Genomic DNA, 16,649 nt, shown 5'->3' with positions numbered 1-16,649 from the left:
GTTGGCTCACTCACACTTGGGGACAGAGGCGGTGGGTGGGGGGGGGTTGGCAGGGAGAAGGCATGAGGCCAAGCGGTTGAATGAGCTGCGTGGAACAATTTGTGCTTCTTTCCCACCCCTCCCTCCTTCCCTTCCCCCAAACACACGCACACACACACACACACACAAGTGTGAGTAGAAGGTGGTACAAGGAGTGAGGCGTAGTTTGGTGCGAGATTTCTGAAAGGAATTCAGGAAACGTGCTCTCGTGCTCCCGCAAGTCCAACTTAGGAATTGAATCCTCGGGTTGCAGAGTCCCTGCATTCCTGACTCCTGTGGCTTCGAGCCTCATGCTTGACAAATAGCAGCCCCAATAGCTCTGCTGTGGGAGAGAGAAAGAGAGAGAGAGAGGACGGGCTGTGTAAGAACAGGCTGCCTCAGCAACAATCTCAACCTTATCTCGCAGGATCTTACGTCGTCTGTCCCGTTGAGAATTGAAAACTTGGATTCCACTGTGAGAAAGGCTCCTCTCTCTCTCTCTCTCTCTTTGAGAGGGCCTCTGGTTTGTTCCATTACGTTCGATTGGCGGGTTGCTTTCCAGGGATAAAAAATCCCTCCTCCCCCCACCAAATATTGGTCGCTCAGTCCACAACTGTTTGTGGGAAGCTGCTGTGCGCAATTGGCTGCAGAGTTTCCCCTGCAAAATATACAGTCACTCCACCTTACAGGATATTGTGTGAAGCGCTTTAGACGACTCAACAACGTGATCAGGCGCTATATCTAATGCAAGGATTATTATTTTATTATTATTGTATCAGGGGGTCTGGTTTGCGAGACCCAGTCGGGGTTCCAAGCCGGTAGCTAAGGGGTGGAGTGGGGTGACCAGTTTGGGACACGCACCCACTCAGTCCATCAGGAGCCTCCTTTGGCTGTATGCTGGGTGTCTCGGGTTCCATGCAGAAAACTAGGCTGCTGTTTTTATAGATATTTATTGCATATTTTTATATAAACCCATTTTGTGAACCTCCCACAAAATCATCACGAGATTGGTCTGGATGAAGAAGGAACCTCTGTCCCACCTGATCTCATTCCCCCCCTAACATTTCCTATCAAGCCGAAGAACCCTGCTTCGTCGGTCACTGGCCTGTGTTAAAAGATATGCAAGTGGCCGTGGGGTTGGGGAGGCAGTGTGCGGAGGGGGTGGTGGGGTGGGGGCTTGCTGTCGTCCATTTGACACCCCCACCCCTGCCCGCTGAGCGGTTGATTGATTTACCTGCCGTACCTCTGCTCGAAGAAACTGCTGAAGATGGAGATCAGCGTGCGGGATTTGTGGTCACAAAACGTGCGTGCGAGTTCAGACACCACTGGACCAGTGGGATTCAATCTCCAAAACCATCCACTTAAGGAGAGGCCATTAGGTGAGCAGACAGGATGTGTCCCTCCAGGGAGAGAAAGATATATGTATATATAGAGAGAGAGAGAGCGCATTCCATTCCAACAATCTATCCCTGGGATTTTTTCCGCGTGTAGCTGGGACACACGGAATTCTCAGCTGAGTTTGGAGGCTCTTAAGCGACGGTGATGGGTTTCCGCGCGTGTCAGACACACCCGGTCTCTGCAATAATCATAATCTCCAGAATTTGTGAGCTGCATCCTACGGGTTGTTGACACACAGGGACCTCTGCTGGGCTCGGTCTGCATCGCAATGTTATTCTTAATGGACAATTCATTTCACGAGGGAGACGATTGCCCGGGCAATTGTCCGTAATCGGAATTGTAACTCCCTCCCTCTCGATTTCGCCCCCTTCTCTCTATCTGTCTTTCAACACCCCCTTTAAAACCCGCCTCTTCGACTGCACCCTCGATCGCCTCCCTCATCCCTCGCTCATCGTCTGACCCCGTCGTTCCCGAGATGCCACCCCTACGCGACGAGCGCGAACCGAAGGCAAGATGTCGTCCGCCTGGTTGTTTCGTTGCTGAACGTCTTAACCCTTCGCCACACAGCATGCCTCCGACCTGGAGAAGAAACAGAACGAATCCGAAAACCGTAAGCTACTGGGAACCATCATCCAGTACGGCAACGTCATTCAGGTGAGCGTTGTCAACTGTGTACGTCTCAGTCGGCCGTGCAATTCGTCTGCGTTCAGGAACCCCCCCCCCCTGTGTGTTTTCTGGATGGCGAATATTCCTTCATGCCCTGGCACCCCCCCCCACCCCCGACCACCACCTCTCCGATTTGCTTACCCCACTCCACCCCCCCAATCTCCCGCCAGCTGCCCCCTGCTCGGCCGGCTCCAGCCTCCTGTTCGTCCCTTATCCCCTCCGCTCCACCGTCAGTGGCCGTGCCTTCAGCCGCTACGCCCCGAAACTCTGGAACTCTCTCTCTCAATCCCTCCGCCTCGCCCCCTCCCGTAACCCCTTTCAAATCCCGCCTACAGACCTTCCTTTTTGATCGGGCTTACGGTCACCTCCCCCCTCTCCCTCTCGCCCACTCCTCACACCCCCCCAAACCCCAGGCTCGGGGTCAGACTCCGCCACCGTGAGGCGCTCGGGGACCCTACCCCGCATGGAGGGCGCAGTGTAAATGCAAGTTGTCGAGTAGCGAAGGGGCAGTCGTGTTGCGGTTTGGGCTCTTTGACGGCTCTGCACATCCTCGACGTAATCCGATGGTTTTTTTTTTGTCGCCTGCCGTCTCCCAACGCTTCCAGCTGCTGCACCTGAAGAGCAACAAGTACCTGACTGTGAACAAGAGGCTGCCAGCCTTGCTGGAGAAGAACGCGATGAGGGTCACGCTGGACGCGGCGGGCAATGAGGGCTCCTGGTTTTACATCCAGCCTTTCTACAAGCTTCGATCCATAGGTGACAGTGTATGTATAAGCGAAGCGAAACCCTCTTCTCCTGCAGCGCTGCAATCAACGGACTTCAGTCAAAGTCACGGACAGTAATAACGATCGGAATACTAACCCTTGCATTTGAGACGGGGCCTCGTCGCGTCTTCGAGACGCTTTCTCAAGACGCTTTGCGCGATTGTTCGGTGAACCGACTGTGTACTTGGCGGCCAAAACGCGGCAGCCAGTGGCGCACAGAACTAACGACAAGTCGACTTTTATTGGGAGAGTCGGTGAGACTCGTTCTCGAATAGATAGTCTCACCCTTCCCCTCCCCCCACCTCGCACTCTCAAGCCTAATCGAATCCTTATTAATCTTAAACACCGATGCTGACACCAGTATTTCCCCCCACCCACCCCCCACTTCCCTCTCATTCTCTTACAAAACATCCCCACACGAGGAAACGTCAGTGGCTGAGATTTCTTTTCTTCTCGACGATCGCGGCTCAAGACTAACCAGCAAAGGAGTCAGTGCGATGAGAGTTTGTTTCCTCGGAGACTCGAATGTTGTCCTGTTTTCTTCTCTTTCTCCAGGTTGTGATTGGGGATAAAGTGGTCCTGAACCCAGTCAACGCAGGGCAGCCCCTTCACGCCAGCAACTGCGAGTTGGTCGACAATGCCGGGTGTAAAGAGGTAACGTCCAAAGCAATTTCGGCTCAGCAACTAACTCTCTGCCAGACCCGGTTGGTCAGTATCGCATTGACGGGGGAGCATCGTAGCTCCAGAGATGGTCTTTTATCAGCTAGGAGCCAGCGCACACCGTTACCTTCAGCAGATCACCAGTTGGAAGTCACGTCACCTAATTATTGGGGCCAAGCATTGACTTGGCTTTTGCCCCTGTTGACATGTTAACTCTTCTCCTACATTTCTCTGCACTAACTGTACGTATCGACTGGAATTGGCTGCTCGGTTTGTAATGAGTGTTCCTTGTTGAGCTTGTTCTTCAACACCAACAACAAGTTGTATTTACACAGCGCCTTTCACGTCGGGAGGACGTTCCCAAGGCGCTGGACGAGAGGTTTGCACCCCAGCTGCGGATTGGGATCAGGGAGGGGTGGGGTGCAGGAGGGATGATGACTGAAGGCTCAGTCGAAAAGGAAGGTCTTAAGACAGGCCTTGAAGGAGGCGAGGGAGGGGGCGAAGGCGGAGGGGCTCCAGGACAGCGTTCCAAAGGGTGGGTGCGGAAAGGCTGACAGTGGAGCGGGCAGGGCGAGGGGATGTGAAACAGGCCAATGCCTGCAGAACAGAGGGAGTGGAAAGGTTGGTAAAGGTTTAATAGGTGCACTCTGCGTTGACTCTATCATTGTATTCGGGCAGGAATGTGCCTCCGGTCGAAGGGCTTCGACAAGCACCTTTTTCTCAGTCCGTTTGACTGAGCCACATTCCCGTTGTCTTCAGGTAAACTCTGTGAACTGCAACACCAGCTGGAAAATCGTCCTTTTCATGAAATGGAGCGATAACAAAGAAGATATTTTGAAAGGAGTGAGTTGGGATATTTTTGCGATATTTCCGAACAGCCTCCAAGGAAAGGGAATGGATTTTTTTTCCCTCCTCTGTCGCTCGCCTCCTCGTCTAAGGCAGCTGCGCAATCTCCTCTTCTGTCAATAGCATAACGGAACAGTTTCAAGATCCTCTCACCGGTCTATAAATGCCTTCACGCTCTGGCACCTCCCTATCTATCCGGCCTGCGTATCCCCACTCCACAACCCGCTGTCTCCGCTTGGCTGGCTCTGGCCTCCTGCTCGTCCCTCCGCCTCACAGTCGGCGGATGTGCTTTCAGCCACTACGCCCCAGAGCTTCGGAACTCTCTCTCTCTCAATCCCTCTGCTTCGTCTCCTCCTTCCCCGCTTTTAGAAGACCCTCCTCTTCGACCGGGCTTAGGGCCACCTACTCCCTCCCTCCCCCCCACCATCACCGGCTCGGTGTCAGTCTCCGAAACCATTACGGGCTCCGTAGATAAATGCAAGTTGTTGTTAATAATTGGGCTAATCGGCTTTCACCTGCAGGGCGACGTTGTGAGGTTATTTCATGCCGAACAGGAGAAGTTCCTGACCTGCGATGAGTATCGGAAAAAGCAGTATGTCTTTCTGCGCACAACAGGACGTCAGTCTGCCACCTCAGCCACCAGTTCCAAGGCGTTGTGGGAGGTTGAGGTAGGTTGAGCTGGTCAATTAGTCAGTTGGTCAATTAGTCAGTCGGTCAATCGGTCAATTAGCCAGTCGGTCAATTAGCCAGTCGGTCAATCAATCAGTCAATAAATAATGCATCACATGTCCATTAGAAAGAAGATTGGGCCTGAGCTGTTAAATCTTCCCTGTGGCGTTGGAATCTGTACTTTCGGGGGAAACTCAAACCAGTTATAATGATGTGAAATTAACAGGAGAGTCATTCCACCCGCATCTAGATTTTACTCTTGTTCCTGGGTGTCCGCAACAGGACAAACTGTTCCAATTCAATCTCGACTTTGAAGCCATCCATTTTCTCTGCCGTCCTTGTGGAATACCGGCTTCCAGAGCTAAGGCTGCGTTTAAGGAATTTGTCTGAATTCTGGGGGGATACATCATTAGAGGAGATCTCGCCCTGAGTGGGATCCTTCTCCAGACGTGCCTCGTTCGCTTGTCCAGACTTCCCACTGCTCTGTTCTTATCCAGCTTCCTTCTCAGTCCACTGATTTTTGAAGAGCCTTTGAGAAACGACGCCTCCGTTCCAACATTTTGCAGTGAGTGGGTCTGAATTCCTGGCACTCTACGTGCGGAGGGTGAGTCAGTCTCCTCACCAAGGCGTACCCTTGCCTATTGACCCGAGCCATGCTTATCCGATTACATTACTCATTCAGAGGAAAATCCCCCTGCTTTGATTTTCTAGTTCAGTGGCTGTGAAATATGCTCTTGAGCCTATAATTTCAGCACAGTTTAAGACCCACACACAGAGAAGATTGCAGCAACCTCCTCCCTTGCTGTTTGCAGGTGATGGAGAGTAGATTCAATGGTGGGACACTGTCCCAGTTCAGAGCCAATAACCCCAATGAGTCAGCCCGGAAAGGACCGATCAGTTTTGACGTTCAGTTCAGCGAGAATCTTAAGATCCCGGAACTTTTTTAAGTCAAGTTTTACATTCATTATTCGGGAGCCCCGGAAAGGAACGGGGTTAGAGGGAGGGAGGGAAGGAGGGTGTGCGGTAGATGGAGAAGGGAAGAGATATTTGAAAACACATTTTAATGACGTTCCTTAAATGGGCACAGAATGTGCTTTGTGATTAACGCAGTTTTTGAGCACGGATACCAAAGCTTGGCCAGCTGGGTGGTTCTCTGCACCTAAAGGCTTGCTGATTGTAAGTTTAAGCTGTGCTCCAGGTCTTGGAACTCATGCGATCTAAGTTGACGCTCCAATGCAGTCCTGGGGGTGTGCTGCACCGTTGGAGATGCCGTCCTTTGGATGACAAGTTAAACCAAGGCCACCATTCAGGTGGATGTTAAAGATCCCATTGCACTCGTTGAAAAGAGAAGGGAGTTTCTCTCCCTCTCTCTCTCTCTCCTGGTGTCCTGGCCAACAATGCCCCAAAGAAAAATTGGCCACTCATTTCATTGCTGTTCGTGGGGATGTTGCTGCGCACAAATTGGCTGGTGAGTTTGCCCACAAAACGCAGTCACTGCACTTCACAGTGTACCAATTGACCTGTCTTTGAGACGTCTTGAAGACGTGATCAGGAGCAATATCAAATACGAAGATTATTATTGTCCCGTGAAGTGCTTTGGGATGTCCTCCCGATGCGAAGGGCCCTAATACCTAACGTAAGGCATATGGCAATGCTTTTACTTGAGAGAAATGGCAAAGGCCGGTTCTGATCAGATGTCCTGCTTTTGCTCCGCTCCAGGTGGTGCAACATGACCCGTGCCGGGGAGGAGCTGGGCACTGGAACAGCCTGTTCCGCTTCAAACACTTGGCCACTGGTAATTACCTGGCTGCCGAGGTTGGTGGGAATGTGCGTTTCTCTCTCTCTTTCTCTCTCTCTCTCTCTCTCTCGTTTCTTCCGAAATGCCATTTTTACCCTCTGAGCAAATGCGTCAACCTGTGCCTAAATCCATCTGTGTTCGCAGGCGATTCCAGATTACCAGGAAGAGTGTCAAGAGTCGCGTTCATCAGTAAGTGAGACCGAGAACACTGAAAGTGACTGGCGATTGGGATCTCTCTCTCTCTCTCTCTTGCTCGTGTGCATTCTGTTACCCCCAAAGCCACGCGGGGTGATAGGTGTTATTGACCACTAACCCCCCCCTCACTACCACCAAAGTGTTGATGTTTGAATTCCCTTTTTTGTTTGTAAAAAGAAAAGCATTGTGCCCAGAATTGGAGCCTGGAAACCTACCACCAATATAGTGTGATCTTCAGAGATTTAGTCTTGTATTCTGTGATCGCTCTTTTTCTCTCTGTCGTTTAACAACTGGCATCTTCTACGTTGGGTGAGAAAGCTGAGGGGTAACTGGCTGAGGGGGCTGAGGGGTAAATGATTGGGGGGCTGAGGGCTTTCACACACGCTGTCTTGCTCTAAGAGCATAAGAATGTGCTAGACGATAGAAGACCACCTTCTAGTTTACCTTCCACTATCCTGGCAGCCGCATGATATGTCGTGACCCAAACCGTTTTGAGATGATTTCTGGTTCACTAATCCACGCTGTCTTCCTTTACCCTGTGTTTTTTTTTTTCCTTTCTTTCCCCGCCCTGCGCACTCCAGTTTTCCTAATATGGCAACTCTTTCGCTCTAAGCTTGTCTTGCTCTACACTTTCTCACTCAGCATCCTGTTCGTTTCTGCGGAGCAAGGGTTAATTTGCCTGTATGATCATTCCTTTCATTGACTTGATGTTAGAGGAAACGGATGCTTATTAATTACCAAATCACCCCCCCACCACCCAACCCAGTATTTTCGGGGAGAGACTTAAAACAGTAACACTTGGTGTAAAGAATTGTCAGTGGAGACAGTTGTAAGGAAGGTGTACAGAGGGGGAAAGTGCTGGCATTTCCTTCACTTGATGAGTAAATGTGCCCCTGGGAAGATGGCAGAGTAGCTGTTTCTCTTTAGTGGATGTATCTGTGATGCTTGGGCAAGTTGTTAAACATGGGCTGTACATTTGGGCGAACCACTGAGATGGACAATAGGGGCAGATGAATGAATGTCTTTTGATGGGGTCTTGCAGATATAGACAGACAGATAGACAGCTCGAGGCCAGCTCCGGCTTTGGTGAAATACACAGCCCCAGCACTAGGGGACACCCTTGTGTCCCAGCTTTCACTCGGTCCCCATTAATGTTGACTATATTCTGTCTGGGTCTCTCTCGTCGGTTTATTTACAGCTTTGCAACTCACAGTTATTTTAATAGGTTTCAATATCCGTCGCGTTGTTGTTCTTGAGAAGATGGGTTTCAGATAACGAAAGAGTCCGTTTTCTGGCATTTGAAAATTTCGCACAGATAGTTACTATAATATTCTCCACGTTTTCTATTCACTGTTCATTGAACAATTTGGGATTGTCTGACCCGACAGCAGCAGGGAGTAGAACGTCAATTTATTTATTTATTTCAGACGTGGAGGTCAACACAACACCCCTTCAGTGTCTCAACTAACCTTCTTGATCTCCACCTACTACAGTGATGAGTAGTGACTGTAGCCTGACTCACTTCAAGAAAGGCCTTGACCCCAATTTTACTATTGAGGTTCAATACAAACTCTGAGAACAGTTGGGTAAAATGTTCTAGACAGAGGTGTATGAGTTGCTACACGGGATTGAGTAAGGAAACCAGGAAGCCCCTCTTGCAGATACAGCAGGGCAAAGAGGTCCCGGGTTCAGAGTTGTAAAGAGGGCAATTTCGAGACACCACGAGAAATGTTTCTTTACACGGTGTGTGATTAACGACTGGAACAGGTTAGCAAGAAAGGTTGGTCGAGGTCAGGACACTTTGTTTCTTAAGCAACAACTTGCTGCTGTAACGGGAGGATGGGATGGGATGGCGGGTATTCTGGAAGGACGAGATCGAGTGGGTTCAACTTTCATCTGAATCTCTCGCGATATTGCTGAGGGATGAGCAAATTATCAGCGTGTGCAGCTCAGTCTACAATGGCCTTATACAGTGATCTCAGCATCCTTTGGGAAGTGATTTGAGATGTCTCGACGACATGATAAGGCACTATATCAAATGCAAGGATTATTACTGTAGACCTATGACCAATTCCCCGTTCCCCCCAATTGGAATGAGGGCTGGGAGAGTGTCAATTGGATGCGGATTAATCCGTCCATTTTATTTTTCGGAAAAAAATGTGGATTTTTAATCCAGGACAGAGTCATCGCGGTCCTCACTTTCGCCCACAAAATATACCATCAATCCACTTTACAGTGTATTCTGTGAAGCGCTTTGAGACGTCTCGAAGATGCCATAAGGCGCTGTATCAAATGCAAGGATTATTATTATTATTTGATCCATGTGCCTGCGAGCTCGGCCTCATTCTCGACCGATGCTGTTGAGGTTTAAACGGTGCGTGTGTGTTGTCCACCCACGTCAGATGGATTCTGACCAGGAAGCCTTGAGGAACCGCATCCGTAGCGCCCAGGAGAAGGTGATGTACACTCTGGTCTCCGTACCCGATGGCAATGATATCTCCTCCATCTTCGAACTCGACACGACCACTCTACAAAGAGGCGACTCCCTTGTACCCAGGTATGTCCGGCCGGATCAATAGCCCAGCCAAACCCAGCCCGTGCATCGGAGTCCTGCAGCTCAGTGGTTAGAGCACTTGTCTCGCAAGCGAGAGACCTGGGTTCGATTCCCTGGCAGGGCGAAATGTTGGGCAAGTTTTCTAACTCCACACGCTTCTGTTTACCGAGCAGTAAATAGGAACCCAGTTGTTAGTTGATTGGCGGTTCGCTTTTCTGGGGATAATAATTCCTTCAAACAAAAAAATTGGTCACTTCTATCCACGACTGTTTATGGGGACGCTGCTGTGTGCAATCGACTGCCGGGTTTCGCCCACAAAATACAGTCGATCCACTGTACAGATATCCTGTGAAGCGTTTTGCGACGTCGAGAAGACGTGAAAAGCGCGATATCAAATGCAAGGATGATTATTATTATATCAAATGCAAGATTATTATTAAAATTGTCTCAACAGACAAAGCCTTGTGTGGAGGCCTAACGAGCCTTGTTACAAACACCAACAACATGTCGAAGTAACGTTGGGAAACTCATTGCCACAAGTTCTTCCCCTACTGTTTTTTTTTCCCATCCCTCCCATCTCATGTGCTGAGCATCACCGGCTCACAGGCAATCAATTTAGTGATAACTTGTTGTTCAGCGGTATACGTATGGCCTCTCAAAGGATTTAGCTGTTAAATAGCCACGTATTCTAAATCGTATTACTGTGCCGTGTTAATGGAACAATCGTTAGTTCAGTTAACCAGGGGATTAGCTAATTTAACTCATTGGCATTCTACAGGGTGTTCACAAAGTCCTGTTACTCCCCCATGTCTTTTTCTTTCCTACACGGGCACTGACCAACAACTGAAACATGTGGAAGATGATCATTGTATTTAGAAGTACTTTGTCGTATGCAATACAAGTGTTTAACTGTATTTAGACGTCCAGAGGATCAGTGTGTGTGTGAGAGTGTGCGAGTGTGTGGGAGCGCCATCGTTTTCGTGGCAGATACTGACTGATCCACCGCCATGTTTGATGCCACATCAGGGAGGGGGTACCAGAACTTTGTGAGCACCGTGTACAGTACTTGCCTTGTGATTCAGGCATCTTAGAGTCTGTATCTCACACTAACAGGTGTAAAGTGCAGGGCCAATGTAGGGCATTGCACTTGACTCTGCATTTCATTCTTTGTCTTTCAGAAACTCCTACGTCAGGCTCCGACATCTGTGCACCAACACTTGGGTTCACAGCACCAATCTGCCAATAGATAAAGATGAAGAAAGGCCCGTTATGCTCAAGGTAACTGTTCAGTCGACCTCAGCACTCCCACCAACGGGGACTTTGAGCTCACAGTGTTGGCCCAGTGCGGTGCTGGGCACGTGCTCCATGTACACAAGTGACGTCCTTCACATGTTAAACCACGGTTGATCTTCCAAATCCCGTAACCAAATGCAAGGATTACTATCATAACACTATTCAAAAGGAGAAGGGAGTTTCTCCCAGTGTCCTGGCCAACAATCCTCCGGATAAACGATTCATTCACATCATGTTTGCAGGGCCTTAGGTGTGCAGATTGGCTTCTGCCTTTGTCCGCCAAGGCCCTTGTGAATCGTGTTGAGATATTTGATGCAATGGGTGCTCCATCAAGTACAGGGTGACCAAAGAGTCATCACATCTATCCTATTATCAAAAAAATATATATATACATATTCATCATCAGACTTATTAGACATTTTTAATGGTATTGCAACTTTTTGGTCACCTTGTAGTTGTTATTGTTATTATTAAGCCACCAGCGAGCCAGGAGGCTTTTGTGTTATGACGAGGCTGTGACTGTTTCCTCTCACCATAGATCGGCACTTCCCCAACTAAAGAGGATAAGGAAGCGTTTGCCATCGTCCCGGTTTCACCGGCTGAAGTCAGAGACTTGGACTTTGCCAACGATGCCAGCAAAGTGCTGGCATCCATCGCCGGGAAGCTGGAGAAGGGCACCATAACTCAGAATGAACGACGGTAGGCAAAGCTTTAAACTGAGGAGTCTAGTGGTTAGCGCGCTCGCCTTGCAAGCGGGAGGACCCGGGGCTCGATTCCTGGGCAGCATTTGCCAAAGGTTTTGACGTTTAACACGCGTCTTTGTGGCTCAGGCGGTCGGTGGAAATTATTTTGCATAAATGGCACTCATGTTTCACTGCTCCGAGATGCTGACCTGTGGTGAAGGACGCTGTATAAATACAAGCTGTTGTGTAATCGTAAACTTTCAGCGTTCGGCTCTCATGTCAACTTGAAGTTTGGACAACTTTAACTTTTTTCTCGTGTGTCTGTCTGTTTCTGTGTCTCTGTCTGTCTCTCTGTCTGTCTGTGTGTATCAGATTTGTGACGAAGCTTCTAGAAGACTTGGTGTTTTTTGTGGCTGACGTGCCAAACTCTGCCCAGGATGTGCTGGAGGTGATCATCAACAAACCCAACCGGGAGCGGCAGAAGCTGATGAGAGAGCAGAACATCCTGAAGCAGGTGAAGCAGCGCTCAATTCAATCCCAGCCCGAAACAGACTTCTCTTTTAGTGGACGTGTTTGGCATTAACTTTGTTGGTGACTGATTTACCTCTCGCTCGCTCTCCACCCCACTCCCCAGATCTTTAAGCTCCTTCAAGCACCATTCACTGACAGTGGTGACGGACCCATGTTGAGGCTGGAGGAGCTGGGAGACCAGAGGCACGCTCCTTTCCGCCATATCTGCAGGTTATGTTACCGGGTCCTCAGGCACTCACAGCAGGACTACAGGAAGAACCAGGTAAAAGCCCCAATGCTTTGTTTGCTGGTAAAATGCTCCACTGCTTGCCTGGTCCAGAACCCAACTGAAGGATCCTATCCACTGTGACAGTTGTCAGCTGATAATCTCCCAGATAAAATTGGTCATTCATTTCGCAGCTGTTTGCGAGAATGTTACTGTGCGCAATTGGCTGCCTCATTGACTTTCAAAATACAGTCACTACACTGTACAGTAACATGCTGTGAAACGCTCTGAGACATTTTTTGATGAGGTCCGAAACTCTTGTCTGTCCAGAGCCTTGGGACGTCCTCCCGACGTGAAAGGCGCTGTTACAAATGTCATTTTGTCGTTGTTGTATAAACGTTAACAGCATTGTATTGCGTTCCCCAGGAATACATTGCAAAGCAGTTTGGCTTCATGCAGAAGCAGATCGGGTATGATGTGCTGGCCGAGGACACCATCACAGCTCTGCTCCACAACAACCGCAAACTCCTGGAAAAGCACATCACGGCGGCCGAGATCGAAACCTTCGTCAGCCTGGTCAGGAAAAACCGAGAGCCGAGGTGAGCTGGTCAGGTGGGCACTGGGATGTGGCCTCTTGAAGGCAGCCTGAATGGTCTGGAATGCTACCCCATGTGAGGGGCACTATATAAATGCAAGTTGTTGTTGTTGACTACCAGACTGGGTCAACCAGGAAGGACAGATGAGGCAAGAATATTGGGACTCGTTTAAGGAAAGGTCAGTCGGGTAGGCATTCTGGAAGGATGAGATCGATTGGGCTGAAGGGCCTTCTTCATTCGAACCTCTCTTGCGAATTCTTATTTTAAAACGTGGGATTTAATTCCAACTACTCGCACATCACACGCGGGGGGGGAAAAAAAAACATGCCTGAGACTCACTAGGCTATGGTGACCACCTTCACAATGAGTGATGTGTGCGTGACATTGAGCTGAAAAACCTGGGGTGCGTTCTGCTTCATCTGACACAATACAAGTGTCAGTTTCTGGTGATCTTCTGTTGATTTGCTGGTGTTATTTTCCGGAATGACCTTAGCCTTGTGCATTACCGAACAAATTGCCCAACACAAGCTTCGCGATCAAAGTGAGCTTGTCGGAACCCCCCCCCCGCCCCCCACCTCGCACAGCGTACATCTACTGTGACTCCCCAATACATCAGGTAGATATTCATCTTATTATTGCTCTGCAATAAACCAGGTAGCCAAGCAGCGAGCTGTGCTGGACGTGCTAACACTGGGAATGCTCAGTGTTGCTCACTTGACGTGCAAGCACCAGTTTCAGTCGAACCCTTGCGTTCCACCTTTCTTCTCAATTAAAATGTGCCAGGAAAGGGCGCCCTGCAAGACTAAAGAAGCTTGTGACCACAGACACAACGACACATAAACTTGGCCCGCAATGTAATTTGCCTCGAGACTATCCATCAAGGCAGGAGGTCACAGTCAGAAGAAGGGTGATGGGAAGGAATTCATCAATCACTCAAGATTAGAGAGATCAGCTAGAAATGCAGGTGTAACATCTTACTTGTATAATTCTTCCCCCCACCCGCCCATTTTTTTTTTTACTAATGCTTCATTCTTGTGCATTTAACTGATACTCATCCTTCTAACACGGGTTCTATTTTAATATTTTACACAAAACCTTGGTTAGCCCACATTTGGAGTATTGTGTCCAATTCTCACAGTCTCCTTCCTCACTGTGAGAAGAATATAACTGCATTGGAAAGATTACAGCGTAGGTTTACGAGGATGATACCAGGTTACTGCCGAGACAGAGACTGCATAAGTTGGGCCTTCTTTCACTGGAGGAGAGACCTTTAAGGGGGGACTTAATTGAAAGGGTTTCAAATTATAAAAGGATTCGAAACGGTTAACATAAATAGGATGTTTCCACTGGTCGGGGAGTCGGTAACTAAGGACACAAATATGATAGCGACTAGAGGGATTCAAAAGAGAATTTAAGAGGAATTACTTCACCCAGAGGACGGTGAGGTTGTGGAACTCGCTGCCTGAAACGGTGGTTCAATCTGATGGCGTAGATGCACTCAAGAGGAAGCAAGACCTTTACATGAGGGAGAGGGAAAGAGAAGGGTAAGGAGGGGGTAAGGAATGGGTGGAGACTTGTGTGGAGTGTAAAGAATGGCACGGATTGATTGGGCCTGTATAGTGGCCTATATCCCTAACTGTACAGCGCTTTGTCTGGGGTGAAAGGCGCTGTGCAGATGTAATTTGTTGCTGTTGTTTCCGTGCTGTAGATTCTGTGTAAATTCTTTGCAAACTTGAAACCCATTGCTCACCTTCAGGTTTCTGGATTATCTCTCGGACTTGTGTGTGTCCAACAACACGGCTATTCCCGTCACCCAGGAGCTCATCTGCAAGGCCGTGCTCAATCCAGCCAACGGGGACATCCTCATCGAGACCAAGTACGTAATGCCTGGCTGTCAGGGCCTCAACGCTTCTGTGTTTGTGCTTATACCACCATTGCTTCTTAACCGTACTGCCACGTGTTGAGACACCAGTTGGCATGTGAGTTAGGAGCCAGGTTTAACACGAGATCATCCTTCTAATGCAGGATGAATCGAGTACTAACTAACTCCATTCACAGACTGTCACGGATAATAAAACGTAGAATTAGTTCCATCCCTCTGCCTCGCCTCCTCTTTATTCTATAAATCCTGTCGCTTTCCACTGCGCCTATGGTCACCTTCCTCTTCTCCCTTTCTCGGCGTTCCAACCCTGACACCGTGGAATGCTCCGAGCCGCTATCCTGTGGGATGGGGGCTGCATAAGTGCAAATTGGTGCTGAATAAATGATAATGAAATAATGACTTGACTTGCAATAAGGAAACCTCCTGTTTGCTCATATAATTCACTTTACTTCAAAGCCGCGTTGACCTATTAGTAATTTAATATTGGAGACTGTCTGCCTGGAGCCAGGCTCTTGGTGTTAGTGATCTTGTTTTCTATGAATAGAAATTTATACCATTGACGCTCTCCTCTCCTCTCCTCGCAGACTGGTCCTGTCCCGGGTGGAGTTTGAGGTGGAGAACGGTGGGGAGAGCCGGCTGGAGGTGGGGGAGGACGAGGAGGTCTGGCTCTTTTGGAACGACGGCTGTAAAGAGCTACGCAGCAAGAGCATCCGTGAGTTGGCGCAGGATGCCAAGGAGGGTCAGAAGGAAGACCAGGAGGTGCTCAGCTATTACAGGTTAGTGTAGCGTAAACTGGGACACCCGACAGAGAGAGAGATTTTCATTGCCGGCAATTACCCAAAGGGTCAAAACCATCGGTTAGCTCTGTCATAAGATTTTAGTCCCGTAGCGTGGCCTCCCTCGCAAGCAAGAGGACCCGGCTTGATTCCAGGACAGGGCGAAATCTTAGGCGAGATTCCTTTCTCCACCCGCCTCTGTTCACCTCGCAGTAAGCAGGAACCTGGTTAATGGTCTATTGGCGGATCGCTTTTCCGGGAGTCATAATTCCTTCGGAAAATAATAATAATAATTTGGTCACTCGAGCCACGACTGTTTATGGGTCGTTACTGTGTGTGATTGGCTGCCGTGTTTCGCCCACTAAAATACATAGTAAATCCACTTTACAGTATATTCCTTGAAGCGCTTTGAGACGTCTCAACGGCACGATAAGGCGCTATATCAAATGCAAGGATTATTGTTATTATCTTCAATGTATATTGAATCCAATTGGAAAAATTCTCCTAACATCATATTTGTAACCTTTCTCTCTCTCTCTCTCTCTCTCTCTCTCCCCCTCTGTCTTCCCGTCGCTCTCCCCCGCCCCCCCCCCCCCCCCAGATACCAGCTGAACCTCTTCGCTAGAATGTGCCTGGACCGGCAGTACTTAGCTATCAATGCAGTGTCGGGGCAGTTGGACGTGGATCTGATTCTCCGCTGTATGTCTGACGAGAACTTGCCTTACGACCTGAGGGCTTCTTTCTGCCGCCTGATGCTACACATGCACGTAGATCGAGACCCCCAGGAGCAGGTCACCCCAGTCAAGTACGCCCGCCTGTGGTCAGAAATCCCTTCGCAAATCGCCATTGATGAGTAAGTGCTTCTCCCTCCTCCGCAACCACACACAGTCATTGCGGAAACAAACACGTGCGCCTAGGGACGTCCTCCCAACGTGAAAGGCGCTAACCCAGCATAATCTTGTATTGGATCGGATTAATTCCGACACCAAATCGCAGAGTGATACAAATAAGAAGCGGATTTTGAAGGGGTCGACATTCCCTCGAGGTTAAAAGCTCGAGGGATGATCTGATTGAGGTGGTTAAAATGTAAAGGGTTTCGATAGGGTCGCTACAGA

At 49.2% G+C, this 16,649-nt stretch overlaps 1 protein-coding gene across 1 annotated transcript in view; it reads left to right on the top strand.

The window, feature by feature from the left end:
* itpr1b (inositol 1,4,5-trisphosphate receptor, type 1b) overlaps positions 1 to 16,649 on the top strand; it is a 133,513-nt gene that overhangs the window by 29,496 nt on the left and 87,368 nt on the right. Inside the window, exons 5-20 of the mRNA XM_042339713.1 lie at positions 1,984 to 2,070; positions 2,688 to 2,846; positions 3,402 to 3,500; positions 4,266 to 4,349; positions 4,874 to 5,020; positions 6,741 to 6,848; positions 6,964 to 7,008; positions 9,417 to 9,571; positions 10,747 to 10,846; positions 11,400 to 11,560; positions 11,917 to 12,058; positions 12,179 to 12,337; positions 12,707 to 12,879; positions 14,633 to 14,752; positions 15,343 to 15,534; positions 16,136 to 16,387. Of these exons, the coding sequence (XP_042195647.1) occupies positions 1,984 to 2,070; positions 2,688 to 2,846; positions 3,402 to 3,500; positions 4,266 to 4,349; positions 4,874 to 5,020; positions 6,741 to 6,848; positions 6,964 to 7,008; positions 9,417 to 9,571; positions 10,747 to 10,846; positions 11,400 to 11,560; positions 11,917 to 12,058; positions 12,179 to 12,337; positions 12,707 to 12,879; positions 14,633 to 14,752; positions 15,343 to 15,534; positions 16,136 to 16,387 (2,183 nt within the window). The remainder of the gene's footprint in view (positions 1 to 1,983; positions 2,071 to 2,687; positions 2,847 to 3,401; positions 3,501 to 4,265; positions 4,350 to 4,873; positions 5,021 to 6,740; positions 6,849 to 6,963; positions 7,009 to 9,416; positions 9,572 to 10,746; positions 10,847 to 11,399; positions 11,561 to 11,916; positions 12,059 to 12,178; positions 12,338 to 12,706; positions 12,880 to 14,632; positions 14,753 to 15,342; positions 15,535 to 16,135; positions 16,388 to 16,649) is intronic.

The sequence above is a fragment of the Callorhinchus milii genome, unplaced genomic scaffold, assembly GCF_018977255.1.
Source record: "Callorhinchus milii isolate IMCB2004 unplaced genomic scaffold, IMCB_Cmil_1.0 Scaffold12, whole genome shotgun sequence".
Taxonomy (NCBI): Eukaryota; Metazoa; Chordata; class Chondrichthyes; order Chimaeriformes; family Callorhinchidae; genus Callorhinchus; species Callorhinchus milii.
This window is presented reverse-complemented; position numbering and strand designations above follow the sequence as displayed.